General features: G+C 39.1%; 1 protein-coding gene and 2 pseudogenes across 1 annotated transcript; 1 reads left to right on the top strand and 2 right to left on the bottom strand.

The window, feature by feature from the left end:
• The first annotated feature begins 825 nt into the window (after nucleotides 1–825).
• On the top strand, nucleotides 826–27,661 carry LOC104435458 (annotated as a pseudogene).
• On the bottom strand, nucleotides 12,569–13,360 carry LOC104435459 (annotated as a pseudogene).
• Nucleotides 15,176–16,142, bottom strand: LOC104433115 (glutathione S-transferase U19). The gene is made up of 2 exons (XM_010045767.3): nucleotides 15,774–16,142; nucleotides 15,176–15,694 (listed from the first exon to the last, which is right to left on the bottom strand). Exons 1-2 carry the CDS (start codon nucleotides 16,086–16,088, stop codon nucleotides 15,350–15,352), a joined length of 660 nt encoding a protein of 219 aa, XP_010044069.2. The 5' UTR covers nucleotides 16,089–16,142; the 3' UTR covers nucleotides 15,176–15,349.

The raw sequence follows: 27,661 nt of genomic DNA, 5'->3' as shown, positions 1-27,661 counted from the left end.
CCTTTCATGGACCAATTTGTACATCTCTTTTGCAAGAGCATTTCCCCTGCTGGTAGCAGCGTTGCTTTGATCTCTAGCCAAGAATTTCGTCAACAGGGTATAGAACTTTGCTTTGCGAGGTACTATGTGAGTTATACAGGAAAAAGATCTAGCCTTCTACCAGGCTTTTTAAAAATATATATATTTTAATTTTGAGTGAAAAGAAAAAAATGGAAAACTAAATTCGTTCAATAAAATATAGACATTCTTACTTAGTAAGGAATATTTTTTGAAATTTTTTTTAAAATATGAAAAATGCTTTTTCAAAGAACTATGGCCTTAATTGGAATCCTTTTAAGTATTTAAAGATTTTCGTCTGAGATCTGAATGGAGCTTCACTGCAAGGTATTTTTGAAGTGAAAACAAAGAGGGTTGGGCATTGTTATGCCGACCTAGAAAGATGGGATAAATTGGAAATTGAGATGAAAGGTGGGGGGTCATGATATAATCCCTTCAAAATAATTAAAATCCCTAATTTAAACAGCCAAAAATCAATACCAAAAACAAAAAAAGCCAAAAATCACCACGACCAAAAACTCCTGCAATGCCACGTCAAGAACACTGGTCGGGCAACGACTTACGTTATATACCATAATAATGTGCGATTGTTTACTTTTGAGCCATAAAAATACGGTTGATTTTTAAGTCAAGGACGAGATGATTGTGTCCAAGTCGCAGGAATAATGAGAAATGGAACATAGAGCAGTAGAGAGGAACTGGAAGCACCAGAAAGATATGTATTTCTCGTTCATGTTACAACCTAAGCCATGACCTAATTTGCTGGTCATGAACACCAGATATGGACCTCTGGACCTGACAGTGACGCGAGCAATGACAGCATCAAGCTACCCCTCCTGGAGCACTGCAGCGATAGTGTTGGACTTCTGGCCTAAGCCCGTTCTAGAAGAGGGCCAGGATCGCCCTGAGAGAGAAGGGCGTGGACTTTGATCTGAGGGAGGAGGATCTCCTGAGCCACAAGAGCCCCCTCCTCGTGGAGATGAATCCGGTCCTCAAGAAAGCCCCCGTCCTCATCAACAATGGCGAGGCGGTTTACGAGTCCCACGTCGTTGTCCAGCACATTGATGAGACCTGGGGTCGTGAGTCCCCTCTCTGGCCTTCCGATCCTCACGAGCTTCATTCAGTGCACTTAACGAGGAAATTGTTCGAAAGATTGGGCATGGTTTTCTCAGTGTCTTGTCCACGTAAATGGCGCGGACCCTGGCACGGGCCCGCTTGTGAGGATCGGAAGGCAGGAGAGGGGACTCACGACCCCATATCTCGTCAATGTGCTGGACTACGACGAGGGACTCGGAAACCGGCTCGCCGTCGTGGATGAGGACGGGGGCTTTCTTGTGGACAGGGTTCATCTCCAAGAGCAAGGGGCTCTTGTTGCTCAGAAGATCCTCCTTCCTCAGATCAAAGTGCACGCCCTTGTCTATCAGGGCGATCCTGGCCCTCTTCTAGAACGGGCTTAGGCCAGAAGTCCTACAGTATCACTTCTTCTGCCATTGAAGCTTTGGTAATTTGAACTCAAAGGGTGCCTTTTTTCTGGTGCGATGAGACCAAATGCCGGTGCCACTTATAAAGAGGGAAAGTCAACGTCGATGAGACTTTATTCCCTGCAATGTTTGAGATGCTTCTTACTGCCGTCATTGCTCGCGTCACTGTCAAGTCCGAGTCTAGTCTCCAAGTCGGGCGGATTAGATCATGGCTTACGTATATAAAAGACGCATTCTTTTCTTCATTAACTATTGCTTAATTTTGCGCGGCTGTGTGGTTACACAGAACTCTTTATGAATCTTAATTGTGTTGAAAGGTGTTTATGAGTTATATTTTAATTCATCAATACAATAGATTGGATACTCGTGAAAGAGTCACGCATGTAGAGTTAGGGTGATTGATTTTAGAGTAGGTGGTTCTCATCTTGGAATAAAGAATCACTCATTAAGGATTAGTTTCACAAGTTGTGGGGTTGGGAACAACCTATTGATTCCTAGATCCCTCGGTAATCAGACCACTAGTACAGTCTGGTTCTTGGATACATCCATAGAATGGGCCATCCAGTGAGCGAGGCTACGACTGGCGAGCATTGAGAGAGTGGCAAGAGTGAGCAGCAACCTACGAGAGTGAGCTGCGAGAGAGACTGAGAGAGCGCGAGTCTTACAAAAAGCGTTAAGACTCGGAGAGAGTGAGAGAGCGAGCAGTGAGACTGAGATGAGAGGAATTAGAGTTTGAGCCGTAAGGATGGGGAGCGCGAGAGTCTGAGAGAGCAACCTGCGAGACTAGGAGCTGGAGTGAGAGGCAATTGAGCAGCAAGAGGATGGCGTCGTGGGAGACGGACTAGATGTTGGACTCAAGAACGGAGATGGCAATTTGGTGGGTGTCACAATACGGAGAGCTCGGATGGTGATGTGAGGATCCGCTGCCTGAGCTCAACCATGGCGAGGTTGACACCGAGGAGGAGGCGCCAAGGGCTGCATTGGCCGCCGGTGAGAAGTAGGATTGGGATGTCAAGATTGGGCAATGAGGCCGCAAGGCACAAGAGGATTTGAGCCCCCGTGAGCTCATCATAGATGTTCAGCCAAATGTCATAATATAACGTGGAAACGACATGATCTTGCAAATTAAGTCAATGCAAAAATAGTAGAAAAATAAATGAGAAATAATAAGATACTAAATATTTACGTGATTTGATTTGAGTGTTGGTATCTACTCCATAAAAAAAGTTAGCGGTAAATAATTCACTATAAATGGAGAATAAAAATTACCATCACTCATACACTTGACTCAACAAAATTAGCAAGCAGCCCCGGCTTGGGTGGAAAGCAAAGATTTTGGTCCACACCTAGATTTAAACACAAAATATTTAGAAATAAATAACTCAATTAGATTTAAATTCACGGTATAAAATCGCTAAGTGTTGAAGTCCTCTATGTACGCTCAAAATAGAACTCAGTGCGTTCGTCGCCCTTTTTCCTTTTTTTATCTTTTTTGGCGTACGGCGGCACTTTCTCTCGTGTGGCTCTTCTCTCTCTTCATAAAGAAACCCCCCAAAAAAAACGCGTTCGGCCATACAAGTAGAGAAAAAAAGAAACCCTTGCTTCTTTGTTGGCTAAAGTCCTTTTTGCCCTTGGATAAGAAAAAGATAACACCCTTCAACGGCAAGGCTACAAATGCTAATCCATACTCTTGAAAATACAAATATCCACATATAATATATATGTGTGCCCCTTATTTTGTCTTTTAATGCAAAACTTTTCCAAGTCAAACTTGGATTCATATTTGCAACTTTACACTCTTGGGTGAATATGAAGAACCAATACCCAAGAGTAAGAAAACAGATCTTATTCGGATGGGGAATAACAAATTTTGAGCAAATCAATATCTTTCAACAGATCGGATCCATGAGCACTCAAACTTGATACATTAATTTAACACCAAATGTTGATCTAGATTGATTAGATAGAGTCAGAGGATGAAGAGGTTTAATTGGGAGAGGGCAATGTGGAGAGAGAGAGAGAGAGAAAGAGAGAGAGAGAGGAGGAGGAGGTAAAAGGAAGAGGTTGGAGATATAACAAATTTTGAGCAAATCAATATCTTTCAACAAATCGGATTTGTAAGGATTCAAAATCGATACATTAATTTAACACCAAATGTCGATCTAGATCGATTAGATAGAGTTAGAGGGGATGAGGCATCGATTCACTATCATGGGACAAAGAGGTTTAACTGGGAGAGGACAATACAGAGAGAGAGAGAGAGAGAGAGAGAGAGAGAGAGGTTGAAAAAGGAAGAGGTTGGAGATATAACAAATTTTGAGCAAATCAATATCTTTCAATAGATCGGATCCGTGATGATTCAAACTCGATATATCATTTTAAACATTAGATGTCGGTCTAGATCGATTAGATACAGTTAGAGGGGATGAGGCATTGATTCGCTATCATGGGATGAAGAGGTTTAACTGTGAGAGAGAGAGAGAGAGAGAGAGAGAGAGAGAGAGAGTGGAAAAGAGAGAGAAAGAATTCAGAGAGGTTGAAAAAGGAAGAGGTTGGAGATAATCGAGTGGAAAAGTGAGTAAAGAATTCACATGGAGAGATGAAACAGATGGCTTGTGGGCTGGGAGTTGAGGGCTGAAAAGGAATAAGGTTTTGGAAACTTCAATATATATATATACCGATCTAGTTTGGATGGGTGATTTCATGTTTGGAATTGGGAAACGGACAAGTTCTCATGAAAACTACCGATTTTGAGCTAATTCGATTTTGTTCTAGGTATTTTGGGTAGTTCTTGATTCATTTGCATACCCTAAAGCAAATAAAGCTGAATGCATAAAAATGTTCTCTTTTTACAATTTATGTGCTAAAGTAGTATGTACATGGCATCTTTGAAGTTCTTGGCCATGGTGATTTTGGCTTTATAAATGAGCTTTTTTGGGTATTTGGAAGGGATAATGTTGTAGAATTGTCTTAAAATAAGTGCGTTGAAAATCATACATGTTAAAAAATTGTAATTGAATCCTAAAACTTTTAAAATGTGCAATCAAATTATGAAACTTATTAAATTAATGTAATTATGTCATTCTATTCATTCCATTCAATAAGACTAGTGAAAAATGTTTACTTGAGTTTTTCAATTACTACCCTAAGATATGTGGGGCCCTCAAGTGCCACGTCAAAAAAGATGATAATAATTGTAATAAATTTTAAAAAGTAAAGAGGATAAAACAACAATAATCAGAATTAAAATATAAAAAAAATGAAAAAAAAAACCAAAAGAGGTTTTAAAGCATCGAAGCAACTTTCAAATAAAGAATTCCCCGACGTTTTACCATCTAGATTCTCAACCTCCACCAGCTTAAAAATTTTCCGAGCAATTATTCTTCCATTCCAGATATTATCAAACTCCAAATCATGAATTTGCATCCAGATGAGCATCTCAGAAAAACCAACATCCTCCGCATGCTGGCTTCCGACCTAAAATTGAGAGTTTTATTCTCTAAGATTTTATTAAACTCCAAAACATAATTTAGGATTTGTCGAGCTCGATGTAACTTGAGCAGCCATGGCTAGAGCTTCGAGCTTGCAGCCTATCATTGCCTAATGGCCAAGCTTGATGAAGGTCGAGTGACATTGGCCTTGAGCTTGACGAAGCTCCAGCTGCAATGGCCTCGAGCGGCCATGGCTGCGAGCACCAACTTTCTCCTTCTTAGTCCAAGGTGGGTGGCCTCTCTAAAGCTGGTATATTCTCATAGGACCACACGAGCACATCTTGCTTTTATAAAGATCATCATCTGTTTTGCTTCAGCTTTAGAAAGACTCGCCCGATTTTGTTTTGTTTTGTTTTTTTTTTTTTTTTAATAATGTTTTCAGCATTACAGAGATTCACAATAATTGTTTGCTCAGCTGTCAAAGGTTTGGATTCCTCTTGGCGGATCCAATCTCGTTCAATATTTTTCTGATCCTCATCATCAATTCTCATTTTGTAAATCCGAGTCACATATGTATCTATTATGTTGATGTAGAATGATATGCTTGATATGCAATTGAGAATGCTAGTATATAAAAAAATAAATGCGATGAATGACCTTTTTGAAATGATTTTGGAAAGAAAAAAATTGATGAAAAAGTTTGGGAACTTGTCCTCGTATCCTCGGATATCCTTGTTCCAAAAGTTTTAAACTAGCAAGCATGTGCAAGGGCCTCAAAGCATCATTATAGGACTAGTTTGGTACTTCCACACGTCCTTAATAAAATGTATACGTGCTTTTATTGAAATGATAAGGCCATTTTACAAGATTCATAATCTTGGACCAATGGCTTAAAGTCCGGGATTTTGCTTACACCCAAAAGAAACAAATTGAAATGACAATCGGTTCCCAGGCAAGGGTATGTATAAAAGACAGAAAATGAAATTAGGTGAGGAGCATTCCCACTCATGAGGGTTGGCAGGACTTGTTGAAGGCTGAGCCCCTTACCATTTGTGATGGCACATATGAAATCTCCTTCAAATAGCTGGGTTAAGCCTACGTTGATTCCTTCCTCCTCTTGCAGTAACCATAATGGTCCGGGAAAAGTTTCTTGCAACGAGGTAGGAAGTAATCATTGATGGCTTCCCCCTCTTTCAAATCGGCTTCCTTAGTTTCCTCGGCCTCCCCAGCCTCTGCGATAACTTAGGCTTCCCTTTTAATTCCTTTAAAAGCTTTGATAAGTTTTGTAATGCCTTGAGCATGTACTCGCAAAACTCTCCCAGGAGTATGGCCGTATTCGAGCAGCAGCCTACTCAAACGTTACCGAGGGTTTGCCATTTTTGGTCCACTTATAATAGCTCCAACAGGTACATATGTCATTGATACTAACTCGAAAGTTTGATAACTTGACTTCTCTTTGATCTCATGTTCCACGTATGGATTTGCAGTGTCATGGAAACAATTGTAATGTCGATGTATCTTGTCTTAATTGATCTCTATATTTTCGTGCGTGGAATTTTAATACCTTGATCCGTATCATCTTTGGGTCAAAAAAGGGTATATCAAAACTTTGATTCTGGGATCGAGCCAACCAAAGTGGGCTGAATGGCCACAGCACAGATCTTTGTTCCATCTGCGGGCAGGCATCCCATTCTTGGTCTATATTTCTGGGGTCTAAATATAAATATATGAAAAAAAAAAAATGAGCATGGGGTTATTTTTTTTCCTGAGTCAGGCTTTGACTTCCTCTCCCGGTGTCGTCAGTTATGGCATGCCATCCATATTTTATCCTGACTCGAATAGTTCATATTCAGACTCTTTATTAGTATCTTCGGATCGATTTTTGGCATCCCAGTTTGGCATGCCATCCATATCATTGCATTTAGGCGCGTTTATTCTTATGAATAAGCTCATCGAGGTTCTACCCCTGACGTAAATAACAAGGCCTTGTGTTAACATTACCCAAGATGGCCGAATTGGACTTTCTTTGCTTTACTTACTCAACGTTATTTCCTTAGTATTTGATGGTTTTTTTATAAAGCATGTTGGGCCAAAACCTGGCCCATCCGCCCATGTTGGGCCAAAAACCCGATCCATAAGGGATGAGCAATATAATAGAGAAGTAAAGATTGTAAGTAAATCTTGGTACCGTATTGCAAGTAGGCGATGGCATTGCTTGTATTTATGGTCTTGATGAAGTGATGGCGGGTGAATTAGTAGAATTTGAAGAGGGTACAATAGGGATTGCTATGAATTTGGAATCAAATAATGTTGGTGTTGTATTAATGGGTGACCGTTTGATGATACAAGAGGGAAGTTTTGTAAAAGCAACATGAAGAATTGCTCAAATATCTATGAGTGAGGCGGGTAGTTATTTTTATGCAAAATAACTACCTGTATAAAAAGAAAATTGAAAGGAAAAACACAGAATGTACGTTCTTTTGGTTTTTGATGTCGATGAATTCTCTCTCAAAAAGGAACTCAAAGGCTTCAATTGATCTCTCTTAAGACTGCAACAAATATTTAATCCGTAACAAATAATGTACATCTATCTTGGTAATATGCCTTTTGATCGGTGTTACATATATTTTCAGATCCGTTTCCACATTTGTTTTAATATTTGACAGTTCGAGTATTCTGTTCATTTTTAAGAATCCGTTTCCATAATTGGTATTAGAGTGTAGTGTTGTTGTTTCCTGAATGCTATGGTTGTTTATGAGTGGTTTTATGACCGGAATTTGAGAATCGACATCGATGAACATTTAGAGGCAGAAATCCTGAAACCCAACGCAATGTTTGACTCCTCTGTTCAATTTTTGTACATCAAAATTTGTTTTTGAAAATGTAGGGTTGAAGTTCTTGTTGAGACAAGAAAATGAATGGTAGCATGCCACTAGAGGTGGCCGACTTGTTGGCGTGCATTCCCCTAGACATGTGCTCAGCACACGTGTGGCAACCATTGGGGCATGCATGGCATGCGCCTACATGGGCAATTCCCATTTTGCACTCACCATTTTTCTAAACTTTATGATTTTGCCCCTTTAAGTTGATTTTATAATTATGTCCTTTGTTTTTTGTTGATATTACTATTTTACCCCTTTGTTGACCTGTTGACTTGACATGATCATCCTTTGATCATTGACCAGGGTTGATCGACTATTGATCAACCGTTGACTCTTGACCTAAAAAAAAAAGAAAAGAAGCATAGAAAATGTATTTTGTTTTTCAATTGTATTCATAATGAATAATGTATAATCTTTTTTGTTTTGCATTTGTTGCGGGAACAATAATGTATTTTGTATGCACGCCTATATTCATGAGAATTGATGAATAGAAGACAATGGTTAAAGGGCTAATAGTGGAATTAGCTAATTATCGATGAAATAACAGTGATACAGTGACACGTGTGGTTAGGATCAACAAGATGATACAAGAAATCATTTGAAATGGTCACCTTATCTCGAATTTGAGAAGGTGCTGGCCTTAATAAACACTCTTCCCATCTGAGTGGTAAGTAGTGTTAGATCACCTATAGGAAATCAACATAGTTTTGGATTATAAGAAGCTTATAGTGACTTTTATGAGGGAATACTATAGGATAGAGGCAATGAAAACTTCAACCCTCAAGTTGAATGTAACTTGGCGCAAAATGATGTGCCTTGGAGGAGCCTTAAGGGATCTTCAAGGGTTTTTCCATGGTTGCCTAATGTGCCTTTAGAATTTTCAAAGGAGTTTTCTAAGAAATTAGAATAGTTTTTTTTTTTTTTTTTGCTTGTTTATGAGATAGTTGAGTATCTTTGAATTTATTTATTTTTCTTAGATTGGTTTGAGATATCTTAGGTGTAAATATTTCTTTTATGTTGTTGTTGATATCTTTCTACTGGACAAATTGCTTTGTGTAAATGACATATTTAGTTAATGAAAGTATATTGTTATTTGCTATTGTAAATTATTATTTTAATTTACAATTATTTGTGGAATTTAAAGAAAGTTTTAGTGACTTTAGTGAACTTATTTTTGATAATTTCAAAATATGAGTTTTGAATGAATGGAAACACAGTGACATTTCGACTCTAAAGTTTTATTTGATCTTATTCATTAAAATGATTAGTTTATGTAAAATAAATACTTAAATGTTAAGCATTAATAATTAATACAAATATGTCTGAAATGTTAAGATATAATGGCTTCAACTTTTAAGAATATAGTGGCTGAACTGGACGAAGAGATAAATCGAATGGTGAGAATTATGATATATTGAATATGAAAGTTCAATACGTGTTAGAAAAGCAAGAAGCACTAAAAGCTCTTAATTTGGTTATGGAAAAACTTGAGGATGTTATGCACCACCTTGAGTTAGCAGAGATCCGCCTCCCGGTGGCTAAGTTGGAAACAAATATTTATTATGGTGGTTCTAGCTCACAAGATGATTCAAACTTTAAGCACAAGCGTTTTGATTCATTCAAAGGTGAAAATGCAAGGGAGTGAGCCATTCAAGAAAGAAATCAAGAGTTGACCAACATAAGAGAGGAAATTGTCATCGCGTGAAGAGAATGTTAAGGGTGAAGTGTTATAAATATAGCAAGAAGGGTCACTACACTCATGACTATGGCGAGCCAAAGAAGATAAACACCCCTTATATTCTTGAGAGCTTAAACTTTAAATTTTTAATCGAATCTAATCTTTTGTGGATTGTAAATTCAAGAGCAATAGATTATGTAGCGAATGATAGAAATATCTTCATAGAGTTCCGATAACTTCTAACTGAAATGAAATGAATCTATGTAGATAACAACTTCAGAGTTGAAGTAAAAGGGATAGCACCTGCCAATTAAATATGCATGGTGGACGTATTTTGTTCCTACATGATGTACTATATACTCCAGAAATTCGTCGGAATTTAGTGTCTGTATTAGAATTGGTTAAACTTGGTTTTGGTTTAAACTTTCAAAATAGTAATGTTGATTTGTATTTGGATAAAAATTACTTTGGTTGTGGTTACTTTCTAGATGATTTTATTGTGTTAGATATTAATTATAGTAATGTCAATGTTTATTATTCCCTCTTTACGTCTTCTAATTCATATGATAATGATGTGAATGTATGACATGCTAAATTTGGTTATATTGACCAACAACGAATAAATAGATTAGCCAAAGAGTGTTTGTTGGGCAATATTGAAAAAGTTGATTTGCTCAAATGCGAGCAGTACCTAGTAGAAAAAAATGACAAGGAAACCATTTAAAAAATGTATAAGAGCTGAATTTCTTTTGTATTTAATTCATTTTGACATATGTGGTCTAATAAATGTGAGAGCAAAGCATTGGCTGTATATTTCATCACGTTTATAAATGATTATACTCGATTTAGACATGTTTGTTTAATTTCTCATAAATCTGAAACATTAAATTATTTCAAAAAGTTTATGAGCTCGGTAGAAAATCAACTAGATAAGAAAATAAAAGTATTAAGATCCAATCGAGGTTGATGATATTTATCTGATGACTTCAGAAATTTATATGATGAAAAATGAATAAAAAGATAATTGTCTATTCCCTATACTCTTTAATAAAATAGTGTTGTGGAAAGAAGAAATAAACCCTACTATAAATGGTTAGGCCCAAGATAACGCATGCTAATTTACTTATTATCTTTTGGGATGATGCTTTATTAACTATTGCGTATATACTTAACCGTATGTCTTCCAAATCAATTATTTCTACTATGTATGATGAGTTATGGACATGTACAAAACCCGACATAAGTTTTCTTAAACCATGGAGTTGCGCTACCTGTACTCATGAATTATCTCATAAGTATGATAAATTGGGTCCTAGGGGTAAAAATAGTATTTTTATAAGATACTCATAATACCTGAAATGGTATGTGTTTATAGATAAGTAGGAAAATGAGAGTATAACTGAATTTGAATCATAAGCCATCATATTATTAGAGAATGAATTTCCTAAGAGAGGCAAAATAGGTGAGAACTACTCTCTCTTTGAAATTTTGGATCAAGATAATGAACTTAATGGAGTTCGTCCAAATGGATGCATTGTGAGAAGTAAGAAATTAAATTCAACTCAGTCTCAATTATAACCATTTGATAAGATGATATTGTTATTATCTAATCTGAGTGAGAGTATAATGGAGAATAATATGTAAAGTATACAATCTCCCGTACGGCGAACAAGACGCAAAAGTATATTCTGTCGATGTTTTGACATTGAATAGAAAACTTTCATGATTGTTTCACAAGATGAAGATGAGCCAATAAATGTAAATGAGGCTCTAAATTGCTTTAATAAGGAAAATGGATACGTGCAATGGATGAAGAAATTGAGTCAATAAAGTCAAATCATGTTTGGGAACTAATTAATATTCTAAAATGACGCAAAGCTATTGAGAACAAGTTGGTTCTCAAAACAAATGGAAAAACATATGGCTTTATAGAGAGATATAATGCTCGCATTGTGGCAAAAATGTATAATCAACAAGAAAGAATTGATTATGAAAAAATATTTTCTTCTATAATGAGATTTATCTTAATTTCCCTAATTCTGGCAATAGTGGCTAGTATTGATCTTAAATTACATCAAATTGATGTAAGGATTGTTTTTATCAATGGAGAATTAGAAAAAGAAATTTATATAGAACAACTCGTTGGTTTCATTTCAAAAAGTCAAGAACAAAATGTATGTTGACTTTTTAGATCAATAAATAATTTTAAGCAATCATCAAAATGATGGTATATACATTTTAATAATATAATAATGACATATGATTTTATAATGATTGATGATAATCATTGTGCATATGTCAAAAGATCCAAAGATCAATTTGTGATCATATCATTATATGTTAATGATATATTGATTACTGGAAGTAATATGGAGTTTGTTAATATTGTTAAGAGTTGATTATCTTCCAATTTTGAGATAAAAGACATGAATGGGGCTGCATATATTCTTGGAGTTAAGATTTTAAGAGATCGTTCAAAGAGATTACTATCTCTTTTGCAAGAGACGTATATAAACAATGTTCTTGAATGATTTCGTATGCAATGCTGTAAATCCACAGATACTCTAAATTGCAAAAGATGAAAGATTGAGTCATAAACTATGCCCAAAGACTTTACATGATAAGAAACAAATACAATGTGTTCTTTTTGTTAGTACTATTGGAAGTTTAATGTATGTTATGATATGTATAAGATCTAACATATGTTTTATAGTTGCAATAATAAGTAGGTACTAATTCAATCCAGATCAAGCACATTAGACACCTGTTAAAAGAATATTAAGGTATCTAAAGAGAACTGTTGATTATTCGTTAAGTTAAGGAAAAGATATACGACTTAAATGCTACTCAAATGCTAATTGGGAATGAGATTTAGATGAAAGGAAATGTATCTCTAAATTTGTTTTTTTAATGAATAATAGTACCATATCTTGAAGCAGTAAGAAGTAAATATGTATAGTCTTATTCACGATGAAGGCAGAGTTCGTGACAATATTAATAGCTATATAAGAGGGTGTTTGGTTTAAGAGATTTTTTGGATCATTTAGATGTTGCTAAGGATACTGCAAATTCATTGTTGGTTAATTGTGATAACCACTGGGGTTGAAGCTTCTTGATGAGCACCAAGAGGAAGTCATAGACCTTGTGCTGGTCGGGCAATGACTTGGTCACGCTCTCCCTTCGCATGCACCGCTCAGCCCATGCCACTAGCTTGGGGCACTCCTCCGCAACGCTACAGTTGGCCAGTTTCTCCAAAGCATAGAATGAGTTATACAACGGTATCGGCAACACATCCACGTACCTAAATCTCTCCCCTCCAAATTAAGCTTTGTCCCTAAGCTCTCCCTCCAACGCCTTTAAGCTCCCGATGTACTCCTTCTTAGCTGCCTCCTGGGCCTCCCCTATCAAAAGCCATTCGTTTCGCCACTCTGGAAATATCCGCGCCATCATTTCATGCCTCGACGTTAAGCACAACTTAATATGGAAATGTTCAAAAGATCGGGCGTCATCGTCTTATCTTGTCCACATAGTCGCCCGAAAACCTAGCACGGGCGCGCTCATGGGGATCGGAAGGCAAGAGAGGGGACTTGCAACCCCAGGTCTAATCGATGTACTGGACAATGATGAGGGACTCGCAAACTGCCTTGCCATTGGAGATGAGGACGGGGATTTTCGTGTGGACCGGGTTCATCTGCAAGAGAAGGGGGCTCTTGTTGCTCAGAAGGCCCTCCTCCCTCAGATCATAGTCCACGCCCTTCTCTCTCAGGGCAATCCTGGCCCTCATCCCGACCAGCTCGACCAGAAGTCCAACAATATCACTTCCTCCGCCATTGAAGCTTTGGTAATTTGAACTCAAGAATGTTTTTTCGTGGTGAAATGATGCTAAAAGCTGGGGCCACTTATGTATCAGGAAAGAGAAACATTGACGAGACTTTTCCTAGTCGCTGCGATGTTTGAGAGGCTGCTTAATACCGTCATTGCTCGCGTCTCTCTCGCGTCAGGTCCAAATCTACGCTCAATGACCGCCCGATTAGGTTATTGAGGTTGTTGTGCATGGTATGACTTAATTGTCCAACGTTGGAATGAGTGGCTTAATTCTTTAGTTAGAAATTGGGACGGTGCAAAGGTACTTGGAGGTAGCCATATATATATTTTTTTAAAGCTAAATATTTTGTGCAAATATTTACACGAATGCCGTTAAGGCCATAGTTCTTTAAGAAAAAAGCCAAAATTTATTATTTTCTTTTTATAAAAATTCAAAATAATTTTTAATATGTAAAAATAGCCATATTTTCGATAAAAACCCTTTTTTTCTTGTGACAAAAATTTTAAATAATTTTTCCAAATAAATTTGAAAGGTAGATTTTTATTTTTTGCGCTATAACTCACATAGTGGGTCGCAAAGCGAAGTTCACACTCTATTAACAAAATTCCTTGCTAGAGAGACGAACGTAATGTTGCTGCCGCAGAGAGACTAAGCAATGATAGCCAAAAAATGAGTATATTGGTTATTTGTTCAATTGTCCAATCCCTTTATGATGACTTCTCTTCGGCTATATATAATTGAGTTGGGAGAATAACCGCCCTGATGGTTGTTGTTTTAATTTCAGATCGCCCGTAAAACTTGGTGTTTCGTCAATAACTATATCGTCTTATCCATAGTTGATACCGGGCACATTGGCAACTGGCCTCCTTCTTATCCTCCTACTTCCAAGCAGTAGTCGGTACCGTGCCATCGGTAACTATGACGGTGGCTCTATCGGACTCCTGCGGGCCTGTTAAGCTATTTCGGGCTTGGTGGGCCTTATTTATCATCTACGGCCCGCTGAACCCTTTTTGGTGTTAACAAGAAGGTAATTTAAAACAGGGAGTGGAGCTCCTAAAGCCCAAAAGACACGGAAGGAAAAAGGCCGCATCGTTTATCCTCGTTCTTGCAGAAAGAGTGATTAACCCTAAGGCTAAAAAGTCACTACCGTGTATTGTGTCTGCTTTTTGCCTAAGACAGTGATAGGTCGGCCGGCTATAAGGAAATATGGTCCGAATAAAAATATCACATAGTGGAGGTGGGACAAAGGTCAAGAAAATTTCTTATATCCATGTGTGAAAGCTAATTTTTTCTATTAACAAACTTCTCAATTCAATTAAATATAAATGATATATGAATTAAAAAATAAAATTATAAATAAAAATAACAACAATTTTCATATTAATGATGAGAGGGAATAAAAATAAATAAATAAGAGCAAAAATAATAATAAAAACATGTAAATAAATTTGAAGTAGGATAACTCAAAATTTTAATGAAAAAAATTCAAACTTGGAAAAGATCTTTCTAATTCTCGAAGGAGGGGCAATGAGACTTCTAAAAAAAAAAAAAAAAAAAAAAACCCTACTCCCTCTCCTCTTCTCCTCCATAACTCTAGTTCATGTTGAAGTTTCATAATTCCTACGTAATTCTTTAAGTAACATCAAAGCACCATGAAAATTGCGAGAGAGTCAAACCTCCTTCTTCTCCATAACTCTTTGGTTCAAGTCAAGAGTTTATGAAAGTAACAAGAGTGTCGAAACTCCCTCTCTTGTATAACTTTGTGGTTCATGTTGAAATTTCACAAAAGTGGTGAGAGAGTCGAAGTACTATCATGATAGTGAATGATAGCATTTTCTCTTTTATTAGATTCAACATTCATTGGCTAATAGTCATGAATTATTCAAAACATAATACTGAATGGAAATTGTCGAAAGTGGAAAGAGTGAGCCTCAACCAGAGGAGAAGGGTTCTGAACGAAAGAGTAATGAGATGAGCATAATCAGACTCAGATTCTACTGGGGCTGAAGCTTCTTCTTGAGTACCAAGAGGAAGTCATAGACCTTGTGCGGGTCCGGCAACGACTTGGCCACGCTCTCCCTCTGCATACACCGCTCAGCCCATTGCACCAGCTTGGGGCACTCCTCCGCAACGCTGCAGTTGGCCAGTTTCTCCAAAGCATAGAATGAGTTATACAACGGTATCAGCGACACATCCACATACCCAAACCTCTCCCCTCCAAAGTAAGCCTTGTCCCCAAGCTCTCCCTCCAACGTCTTGAACCCCTGGATGTACTCTTCCTTCGCCGCCTCCTGGGTCTCCCCCGTAGACAGCCATGCAGCTCGCCCCACTGGAAATATCTGCGCCGTTATTCCATACCACAATTTTAAGCGCACTTAATATGGGAAATGTTTGAAATATTGGGCATCATCGTCTTACCTTGTCCACATAGTCGGCCCAAAACCTGGCACGAGTGCGTTCGTAAGGATCTGAAGGCAACAGAGGGCACTCGTGACCCCAAGTCTCATCGATGTACTGGACGATGACGAGGGACTCGCAAACCGCCTTGCCTTTGTGGATGAGGACGGGGATTTTCTCGTGGACGGGGTTCGTCTCCAAGAGCAGGGGACTCTTGTTGCTCAGAAGGTCCTCCTCCCTCAGATCAAAGTCCACACCCTTCTCTCTCAGAGCAATCCGGGCCCTCATCCCGAACGGGCTCGGCCAGAAGTCCAACAATATCACTTCCTCCGCCATTGAAGCTTGGCAATTTGAACTCGAATGCTTTTTTTTTGGGTGGTGAAATGAGGCTAAAAGCAGGAGCCACTTATAAAGAACGAAAGGAACATTGACGAGACTTTTTAGACGCTGCAATGTTTGAGAGGCTGCTCGATGCTGTCATTGCTCGCGTCACTCTCGCTTGAGGTCCAAGTCTACTCTCTTGACTCCATGTCCGTCTTAGATTATGGTGGTAGCTGTGCATGCTATGACTTAGGCGTGCATGACAAACTTTCTGGAATAAAAATCAATTTCTAGCCAGAAATTGATTTCTCAATTTCTATTCCATGGACGAGTTTTTGAGTAAAGAAACACGTTTGATAACAATTCAAAATTTATATTTCTAGGAGTGGCAACGACCGGCGTCTGGTGGTCGAAGTCTGACGTTCGGCGTCCGGTGACAGGCGGTAGGCGGCTGAAGTTTGAAGTTTGACGTTCGGCGTTCGGCGCCAAGTCCGATGACGGCGGCGAGCGGCTAAATTCTGGAGTCCGACACCAAAGTCCGGCAACTGGCAATTGGTGTTCAACGTTTGGAGTTTGACGTCTGACGTTCGACATCTAGAGTCTGACAACAAGAGGTTGGCGGCGGTGGCAAGCGGCTGACATCCGATGGCCAGTGGCGAGTGGCGGATGATCGCCGACGAACATCCGGTGGTTGGTGATGAGCCTCCAGCATCCAATAATTTGCGATGAGCAGCCAACGACCGATAGGAGTTCGGCATCCAACGACTGGCAGTTGGCTACGAGCAGTCGGAGTGCAGTGGCCGATGGCTGATGTTTGATGGCTGGCGGCGGGTGTCCGGCATCCCACGGGTGGAAGTGGACGGCAAGCGGTGACAAGAGTGAACAATAAGAAAAATTTTGATTTCTCATTTCTGTTTCAGAAAAAGAAAAGCTAAAAATTTTAACTTCTAATTCTACTCTAAATCTATTTTTGGAATAGAAATCTGTTCTAGAAATAGAAAAATAAAAATGAGTTACCAAACAAAATTCTGTTCCAAACGTGTTTCGAGTAACAGAAAAACAGAAATTTTGTCATACGCGCCCTTAGCTGTCCAATATTGTAAGGAGTGGCTTAATTATTTATAATAAAAAATTGGAAGGGTGGAAAGGTATTGAGGTGGTATAAACATGGAGTTGAGAAAGTTGGACTCATCAAACAGCTCATGATGTGAGATGAAGACTTTGTTTTATTGAAGATGGTAACACTTGTAAGTACTTTGATTGGAAGATTAACTAAGAAAACTATGAGGTTTCGATTGATATTCTTAATTTATACTTGCCATATGGTTTAATCCTAGGATAACACAAGAAACCAAAGACTCGGAAGAGTTGAGTAAGAGCATCAAAAGGAGATTTGAGTTCTAAAATAGTTGATTTGTTAGATGTGCAACAGTTTGAAAAGCATCATATTAAAACAAGAATAGTAGAGAGATTTGATGAAGTAATGTACGACCCATTACGAGAACATGCCTATGACAACTCTCTGAGATCCCATTATGTTGGGTTGTGTGTGTAGAGGTGTTTACAAACGTGTAAGCCAATGGACAACAAAGTTCCCTATAATATTTTTTTCTTTACCACCATCCAAGTAAACTAATACTATAGACACATCCATCTGCACACCCCATTAAACCGTAGCCTAGGAGTAGAAAATTAAACTGCTCCAACCAAGGAGAATACTTCATCGATGTTAACTTCAGGGATAATTGCACAACTAAATTGATTGACACAAGCATGGTGGTGTTATTTGAAGGGGAAAAGTACCAAAACAGTCATAAATCTTTTGATTGGTATTAATTCAGTCATAAGTCATAAATTGCTGATGTTGCTACTGGCGGTCTTATATGATGCCACGTGGATAAATTTTATAATTATTATTATTTTTTTTTTTTTCTTTTTCTTTTCTCCTTAGCCCTCGCCGACTGGCCGACCATCACCGGCCACAGGCTAGTCGAGGTGAGGGGACCCGCGCCTTTGCCGGCCACAAGCGAGGGCGTCGGCCCCCACCCAGATCTAGGCGAGTGCCAAACGGCCCTCGCTTGGATTTGGGCGAGGGCGCGGCAGCTCTGCCTAGATCTGAGGGAGGGCCACCGCACCCTCGTCGGCCCATAGGCAAGGGCGCGGCAACCCTTGTCGTTGTGCCCTCGCTAGCCAACGGGCGAGAGTTTCAGCCCTCGCCTGGATTTGGGCAGGGGTTGATGCCCTCGCTTGAGGCCGGCGAAGGTGGGGCCCCTTGCCCTGACTAGCCTGTGGCTAGCGATGATCGCCAGCCGACAACCTTGCCGGCCAAGGGCTAAGGAGAAAAGAAAAAGAAAAAAAAAAGAAAAGAAAAGAAAAGAAAAGAAAATTTTAAAAATCTGAAAAAAATATAAAATTTGTCCACGTAGTGCCATATAAGACTGCCAGTGGCCACATCAGTAATTTTCGGCTTAAATTAGCTAAATGGACTGAATTGGAACCAATATGAAAAAGTTTAGGATTAAATTGGTTCAATTGAAAAGTTTATGACTGACTTGGAACTAATACAAAATGTTTATGATTGTTTTGGTACTTTTCCCTATTTGAGGGATTCTCTTGCCATTGAAAAATAAATAAATAGAGATATACTAGTGAGCAATAGGCTCTGGTACCATGAAGAATTAGATAAGAAAGACTTTACTCTTATTTCTTACATGTATATAAAGTACAAGGTAAATAATGATTTATGAAAAGACATTAGTTGGAATAAATGCAATAAATGTAACTTTCATGAGTATTGACCTCTCTATTCGTGGAAAGATCAAATATCAAAAGATAAAATGAGTGTCAAATTTGTAAACTCCTGTTGCACTTGCCAAAAGTGCAAGAATTGCATGATTGTTCTTCTTGATCGGATCGAAAGGAAAATTTCTAAATTGCTGGACTGTCCAGAGATATTTTCTCCAATATTGTAAACATTGTTATGTTCAAGATTTCATTTTCCGGTCCCTCCATAGCAATGCTTGATACTTGCAATGTTTCAATTTATCTGCTTTAGCGAACTCATCCCTCCCCTGGAAAATAAGTTCCTCCGACTTATCTCACCCAAAATGCATTAGGATTCTCCCTTTTCCGCTAATTTTCTTGAGGCAAAGATGAATCAAAAGTATGGTAATCTTTTTGAATCCTAAAACTTACTCATCCTATGCCCTAGTTAGCATTGTCCAGCTGTAGGATTGAATCTCCACCCAGAATTGAGCAATCAAGCATTTATATCATCGCACCAACCATTTACGAAATTTGGGATGCCATATGTGCAGAGTTGCACTAGTCGCCGCCTTCAATATCTCGTATTTCCTGTGTCGAAGGCATGCTTCTTTCTTCTATTTTCCTCCAAGCCGTTGTTGTTCAGCCCAAGAAATTATCAGATATATCAACAACCTCAATCACAATGACATCGCCTCCATGTAGCAATCACCTTGTTGCTGGTAAAATAGCGTGGAAAGTTTTGGCAAACTTTGTAACCGAAAGGAAAAACGGAAATCTGTATTATTTGCAGATTGGCAACAATGCTGTGGCCATTGGCAACGAGGTGGTCGTCGCCTTTGTCAAAGAGCAGCATCAACGTTGCAGTGGTCATTGTGTCTAGGTTTTCATCTGGCGAAGAGAAAGAGGGTGGCGGAGAAGGTTGCGACGGCGGAAGAGGTGAAGTTCATGATGGGCATCACGATCTTGGTGCTTTGTTTGTCCTGTCGAGGCTAACCCTGAAGAGGACGCTGATGATGCTAACTGGGGCAAGGTTGCTAGGTCTTGTTTTGTCCAATCTTAGTCTTGAGCCGATGAACTGCATCGTTTCTAGTGTATCCGGCGGTTGTTGCGTAGCAGTGGCAACAACAATGCCATGAATGTACAGGTCCATGGAATCAAATCGCTCCTAAATTTAGTGTATGGAGTTTAGTCTTAAAATTTTTAATTTGTCCTATACCTTTGCTCGGAATTCAATGTAGTTTTTTTCATAAATTGTCACTAAAAATCGCTGACCTAACAATCCACTTATCACTGGGCATCTTATGTGACACATAGCAATGTTTTGGGTAATAACTGTACAAAATGACTTAATTGGAATTCCATGCAAAAGCTTAGAATTAAATTGACAGAATTAGAACGTGAAGAACTAAATCAACTTTCATACAATGGGTTTAAGAATGATTAGACAGTTTCCCCGAGTAGCCATGATGTCCTTTCCTGTTCTTTTAATTACCAAATTTCTTAGTCTGATTAAAATGGGTTTCATCCCAATCGATTAAAACCCTAGATGTCGTTTTTTGTCCTTTAATTGCGATGTATTTTTACCTTCATTAAAATGGGTTTGATTCGAATTCATTAAAATCAATTAATTGAGTTTAGTTTGATTAAAATGGGCTTGATTCGTATCTTTCCTGGAATATTTGACAAGGTGTTTTTTTTTTATCAATGAAATATTTGACAAGGTTACTAATCAATTATTTAATTGAAATTGAATTAGAAAAAATTATTCATGTGTCAATTTCAAATTAAATAACGTCATGCCCAAACATAAGAAGACAATATTAATTACTTCTTAAAGATCGTATAACACATATTGAGTTCGAGTTTTTTTCCCAAGAAATTGTTGTTGTTCTTGTCACTCCAAGTATGTTCACTGATTTTGCTCAGCCGGATTAGTGACTTTAAAAAACAATGAGACTTACGCTGATCTTACTAAATATGTGCTTCGCCACGCTTTCAATAATGTTGTCGATTTGTTCATCATCTCATTAAAATCGATCTATATTCTTATGTTTATTTAATTATTATTTTCAAATCACCCTCTGCCATGTATTATATGCAATCAGTACATTGAAATTGAATATATATTTATTTATCAAATATCATCATTAGAGCATTGGTCAAGAGATTTGCATATGTACTAGAGGAGCAAACACCCCAAGTGCCAAAATTTAACATGGGTGGACACATAAATATTAAAACTTCCAAAAGGTACACTTAAGTGAAAAAAAAAAAAAACAAAAAAAAAACAAATGGAACACTTAAGTGCTAACGGTGAGAATTTTTGGGCAAACAATTGATGGACCTTTTCAGATAAGATTTTTAATTGATATATCAATTCTTTTTAAAAAAAAATTATTCACATGATGCTGACATAGCTAGATAAGTCAAAAACAAAGGGTTTTGGTCCAAATTTGATTTTTAATATAAACATTAACTGAATTTAATTTAAAAACTAAATTTGAAAAAAAAAAAAAAAATAAGATCTTGGGCCATGGAGGCCCTGCCCTTGACACTACCACCATCCCACCATCGTCAAAAAGGGCCGGCGACCTTGGCCCACCACCCTCCTCTAGATTTGAGGCGTGGGGTCATGACCTTCCTAAATGGGGCGAGGGTTACCGACCCTCGCCCAAAGGGGCCAAGGGTTGGCCCTTCTAGTGGGGTGGGGTTGGCGCCCAACCTTGCCCTAGCCAATGATAGCCCTTGGCCCGATCTGGGGGAGGGTTGCAACCCCTCGCCCTAGATTTGAGCAAGGGTCTGTAGGCCCATGTCGGTGGTTGGCCAGGGTCTTCATGTTGGAACCAAAAGGACTTGGAGGGAGAGAGTGCACACACAAAGAGAGATTATATTACACAATATGCCTTTGTAAAGGCTTAAGAGAGTACACACTAACTTTGCTAAGCTTAAAACTCTCTCTAAAATCTCACTCTCTCACACACACTAAACTAACGTAACCCCTATATCTAAAAGTACTTCACCGCATGGACTTCAAATTTGCAAGAGTTAAAGTTAAACTTTTCTTCTTGGCAGTCAAAAAAGGTGGGCTGCGTACATCTTCTTCTTGCTGTCTTCAGAGAGAATAAAATATTCCTAGCCACAAGTTCACCTCCCTTCGTACTTCTTGAGATCTCCAGCAGCAAGTATAATAATATTTTATTGTGTGCCCAAGATACTTGTACTTTCTTCATGATTTTTCTTCTCTCGGCGGCTTAGGAAGACGTGGTGCTGTAGCACACGTTTCTTTGACGGTTTACAGACCGACTAACTCTTGCTTTCACACACATAGCCAAAAACAATTAAAAGACAAATAAGATAATCAAAACACAAAACCAATTTTACTATTTTCTAACAGCCTCCCTTAAAATTGATTTTGTAAAACTACGACACCAAGCATTTTCTTCAATTTCTCGAACAAATCCGCCTTCAATGGTTTTGTCAAAATATCTACAATCTGATCTTCGGATTTACAGAAATCAAGTTCAATCGCACCTTCTTTAATCAGCTCACGAATATAATGATACTTGATGTCGATATGTTTGCTCCCGCCATGAAATACAGGATTCTTGGCCAATGCAATCGTTGACTTGTTATCACACATCAATTTAGTAGGACCTTTTTGTTCATGCATAAGCTCAAAAGCATCCTTCGAAGCCACATCGCCTGACATGCTGCTGAAGATACTGCAATGTATTCTGCTTCAGTTGTTGAGAGTGCAATAACTTGTTGTTTCTTTGATGACCAAGAAATTATTCCTGATCCAAGAAAGAACGCATATCCGGAAGTGCTCTTCCGTGTTTCGATATCACCTGCCCAATCACTGTCTGTATACCCCACTAAACTGAAGTTGTCGGTGTAAGAATATAAAATTCCATGATCACAAGTTCCACCGACATACCTTAAAATTCTTTTGCTGCTTGCAAATGTGATTGGTATGGTTTCTCCATAAACCGACTAATAATTCCCACGCCATAAGTTATATCTGGCCTAGTGGTAGCCAAATATCTTAAACCGCCAACAATACTTTTGAAATAAGTGGGATTTACCAATTCACCGGTTCCTTCTTTCTTCAACTCCAACTGCTCGCTACAGAGTTCGAATTGATTTGAGCGTTTCCATATTGAATCGCTTCAAAATATCATTAGCATACTTCTGCTGTGAAACAAATATGCCTTCATTTGTCTGCTTCACTTCAAGACCCAAAAAATAGGACATTAATCCCAAATCTTTCATCACAAATTGACTTGTCATGGCCTCCCTGAATTCAACAAACATCTTCTCACAGCTTCCTGTAAATATCAAATCATCAACATAAAGGCAAACAATTATAATATTGCCGTTAGTATTTGATTTGATATACAGTGTATGCTCATAAGGGCACTTTTGAAAGCCATGCTCCAACAGGTAAGTATCAATCCTCGTGTACCAAGCTCGAGGTGCCTGTTTTAGCCCATACAACGCTTTCTTCAGTTTATAAACTTGATTTTCACACCCTTTCTTCACATAACCTTGTGGTTGCTCCACATATACTTCCTCATCGAGAAAACCATTAAGGAATGCCGATTTCACATCCATTTGATGGATTTTCCAACAGTTATGAGCTGCAGGTGCCAAGATCATTCGAATGGTATCCATTCGAGCCACTGGTGCAAATACTTCAAAATAATCAATACCTGGCTTTTGCTTGTAGCCTTTTACCACCAGTCTAGCTTTGTAACGGTCCACCTGACCGTTGGGTTTGTACTTCGTTTTGTACACCCACTTGACACCTATAGGCTTCTTACCAGGTGGTAAAGAAGTTAGCACCCACGTGTCATTCTTTTCAATGGAGTGGATTTCTTCATCCATTGCTTGGTTCCACTTCTCATCCGCTGCTGCATCATCATAGGATATGGGGTCACATTCGGTAAATAAACAAAAGTTTACCATTGTTTCATCAGTGATTTCGTCACTGTCATTATGATCAACTCTTGTGACCACATAATCCTTGAATTTTACTGGCATCTTCTACGGTCGTTGTGAACGACGAATCAATGGCTCTGCAGTCGTTGTTGGTGAGGAGGATGAACTACCAGGTGAAAATGATGGATCTTCAATTGAAGATTCTTCGATCTACCTCACCAATGGTTCATCTTCCATAGTAATGTCTTTCCGGTTAGCCTTTTGATTCCGGTCGTGCTTCATCTTCAAAAAATTGGACATCCCTCGCTAATAATTACCTTCTCGGTGACAGGATTATATAGCTTATAACCCTTAGTCACATTACCATATCCAATGAAAATGCACTTCTCGCTTTTATCATCCAACTTTTTTCTTCGTTCGTCCGGTATATGGGGATATGCTACGCACCCAAATACCCGTAGGAACGAAACATCTGGCTTGTTGCCGCTCCAAGCCTCTTCTGGAGTTCTTCTAAGAACACTCTTTGTTGGACACCTGTTTATCACAAATACAGTACAAGCAACGGCTTCTGCCCAAAACTTCTTCGATAATGCTTTAGCCTTTAGCATACTTCTTGCCATTTCAAAAATTGTTCTATTCTTTCTTTTCGCTATACCGTTTGCTGAGGAGTATAGCTAGCGGTCAACGACGTTTCACTCCATGAATTTTACAATAATTGTCAAATTCATTGGAAGTAAACTCTCCACCTCTATCTGATCTCAATGTCTTTAAATTAAAGCCACTGTTTCTCAACATAGACTTTGAATTCTTTAAATTTCCCAAAAGCTTCGGATTTTTCTCTCAAAAATAAGCCCATGTTTTTCTAGTAAAATCATCGACAAAAATTAGCGTGTACCTTTTTGTCCAAATGATTCCACCTCAACAGGGCCACGGATATCTGTATGTACCAACTCCAGAGGTTGCTTGGCTCTTCTAGCTCTCCCAATTGGAAAAGACTTCCGATGTTGCTTTCCAACGAGACATCCTTCACATGAGCGGTCCGGAGCGCCGATCAAGGGCATGCCAGCCACCATCTTTTTCTGGACTAGTAATTTAAGTCCACGAAAATTTAGATGACCGAACCGAAGATGCCATAGCCACTTGCTATCTTTTGTCGTTGCTTGGAAACTCAATAGAGTCTTCGTCTGAAGGGATAGAGGAAACATCCGGTTCTTCGTCATCTGTGTCGTCGTAATCAACTTATTGTTTGCGCCTCTAATGGTGCACACACCATTTTCAATGTTAACTTTGTGGCCTTTTCGGATAGTTGCCCAACACTCAACAAATTCCAAAAGAGTCCCGGCACAAAGTAAACGTTTGCAATAGTAACATTAATACCATCTTTTGAGTTGATATCAATGTTACCTTTGCCCATCATGAGAATTTTGGATTTATTCCCGAAGTTGACTTCACCACGAACCGTCTCATCTAACTTCGAAAATAGCTCATTTTGACCACACATGTGATTGCTGCACCCAATATCAAGATACCAAATTTTTGTGTCCATGGTACTTGAGTCATCCATTTGGCATGCTAACACCACGCCTTCATTTGCATCGACAGCGTGCACATATTCTGGCTGCTCTTGCCCCCGTTTGCTCGACATTCGGATTTGTAATGTCCGAATTTGTTACATGCTTAAAACACTTGACTTTTGATTTGTCATGTGTTTGATATCTTTTAGTGGAATTCAGATTTCCACCTCTACCTCGGGCACCACCACGACCTCCACGACCTCGGGCACCATGATGACCTCCTCGATTTGATTGAGCGACCCGACTTTGCAGTGCTTGCTCAGAATTCGAACCGATAGACTTCTGGTTCATTCTTTGCTCATGCGAACATAATGAACCCATCAACCTCTCCAACGTCATGGTTGATATATCTTGGCCTTCTTCGATCGCCGCAACTACGTAGTCAAATCTTTCAGTCAAAGACCTCAAGATTTTTTCTACGACTTGTACATCTTGGAGCTCTTCACCATTAACCCTCAGTTGGTTAACGATGGTTTGTACACGATCAAAGTAAGCCGATATAGATTCTGAGTCATTCATGCGTAAAGACTCAAAATCTCCTCGAAGTGTTTGGAGCCGCACCCACCTGACACGATCATCGCCTTTGTAGGATTTTTGCAATATATCCCACGCTTCTTTCGCTGTCTCCGCACTCGATATTTTTTCAAATATCGTCTCCTCCACAGCTTGAAAGATCGCATATAATGCTTTCGATCTTTCTTTCGAGATTCCACCAATGCTTCTTTCTCCTCCTTCCTCAAAGCATTGAATTCTTCAGCATCAACTACTTGGTGTAGCCGTTCTCCACCAGGTTCCACAAATCTTGGGACCGAATAGAACCTTCATCTGGACGGACCGGTTGTTGTAATTTTTTTTTCCGTTCAACTCGGAAGTTGCATCTGAACGGAACTAGTGGATGCCATTGCTGGCTCTAATACCAATTGTTGGAACCAAAAGGACTTGGGAGGGAGAGAGTGCACACACAAAGAGAGATTATATTACACAATATGCCTTTGTAAAAGCTTCAGAGAGTACACACACTAACTTTGCTAAGCTTAAAACTCTCTCTAAAATCTCACTCTCTCACACACTAAACTAACGTAACCCCTATATCTAAAAGTACTTCACCGCATGGACTTCAAATTTGCAAGAGTTAAAGTTAAACTTTTCTTCTTGGCAGTCAAAAAGGTGGGCTGCGTATATCTTCTTCTTGCTGTCTTCAGAGAGAATAAAATATTCCTAGCCACAAGTTCACCTCCCTTCGTACTTCTTGAGATCTCCAGCAGCAAGTATAATAATATTTTATTGTGTGCCCAAGATACTTGTACTTTCTTCATGATTTTTCTTCTCTGGCGGCTTAGGAAGACGTGGTGCTGTAGCACACGTTTCTTTGACGGTTTACAGACCGACTAACTCTTGCTTTCACACACATAGCCAAAAAAACAATTAAAAGACAAATAAGATAATCAAAACACAAAACCAATTTTACTATTTTCTAACACAGCCATTGGTTGGGGCTCAACGATCCTTGCCCCACCATCGCCCGACCCTTTCTGGTGATGGTGGGGCGGCAACGACGAGGACCTCTATGGCTTCTAATGTATTTCTTTTTAATAAGTTTTTTTAGAATTTAATTTAATTAATATTTATATTAAAAAAATTAAATTTAGGGTAAAATGACATCATTTTGGAACAAAGATGTTGAATGGACATTCTGGCAAACCATGTAGACCCACTCCACGGGAAAATCCCCGTCCTCATCAACGATGGCAAGCCGGGTTTGCGAGTCCCATGTCATCATCGAGTACGTTGACGAGACCTGGGGTCTCGAGTCCCCTCTCTTGCCTTCCGATCCTCATGAGCGGGCCCGTGCCAGGTTTTGGGCTGACTATGTGGACAAGGTAAGACAGACGACGCCCCCAATCTTTCAAACATTTCTTTGCTAAGTTTCCTTTAACATCGAGGCGTGAAACGATGATGCAGATATTTCCGGCGGGGCAAACAGCGTTGCTGTCGACGGGGGAGGCCCAGGAGGCGGCGAAGAAGGAGTACATCGAGGGCTTAAAGGCGTTGGAGGAAGAGCTTGGGGACAAGACGTACTTTGGAGGCGAGAGGTTCTGGTACGTGGACGTGTCGCTGATCCCGCAGTATAACTCGTTCTACGTTTTGGAGAAACTAGCCAGCTGCAGAGTTGCGAAAGAGTGCCCCAAGCCGGTGGGATGGGCCGAGGGGTACATGTGGAGTAAGAGCGTGGCCACGTCGTCACCCGACCAGCACGAGCTCTATGACTTCCTCTTGGTGCTCAAGAAGAAGCGTCAGGCTCAATAA

Source organism: Eucalyptus grandis, chromosome 1 (assembly GCF_016545825.1).
Source record: "Eucalyptus grandis isolate ANBG69807.140 chromosome 1, ASM1654582v1, whole genome shotgun sequence".
NCBI lineage: Eukaryota > Viridiplantae > Streptophyta > Magnoliopsida > Myrtales > Myrtaceae > Eucalyptus > Eucalyptus grandis.
Note: the sequence above shows the minus strand (reverse complement) of the source record. Positions and strands in the feature narration are given on the sequence as shown.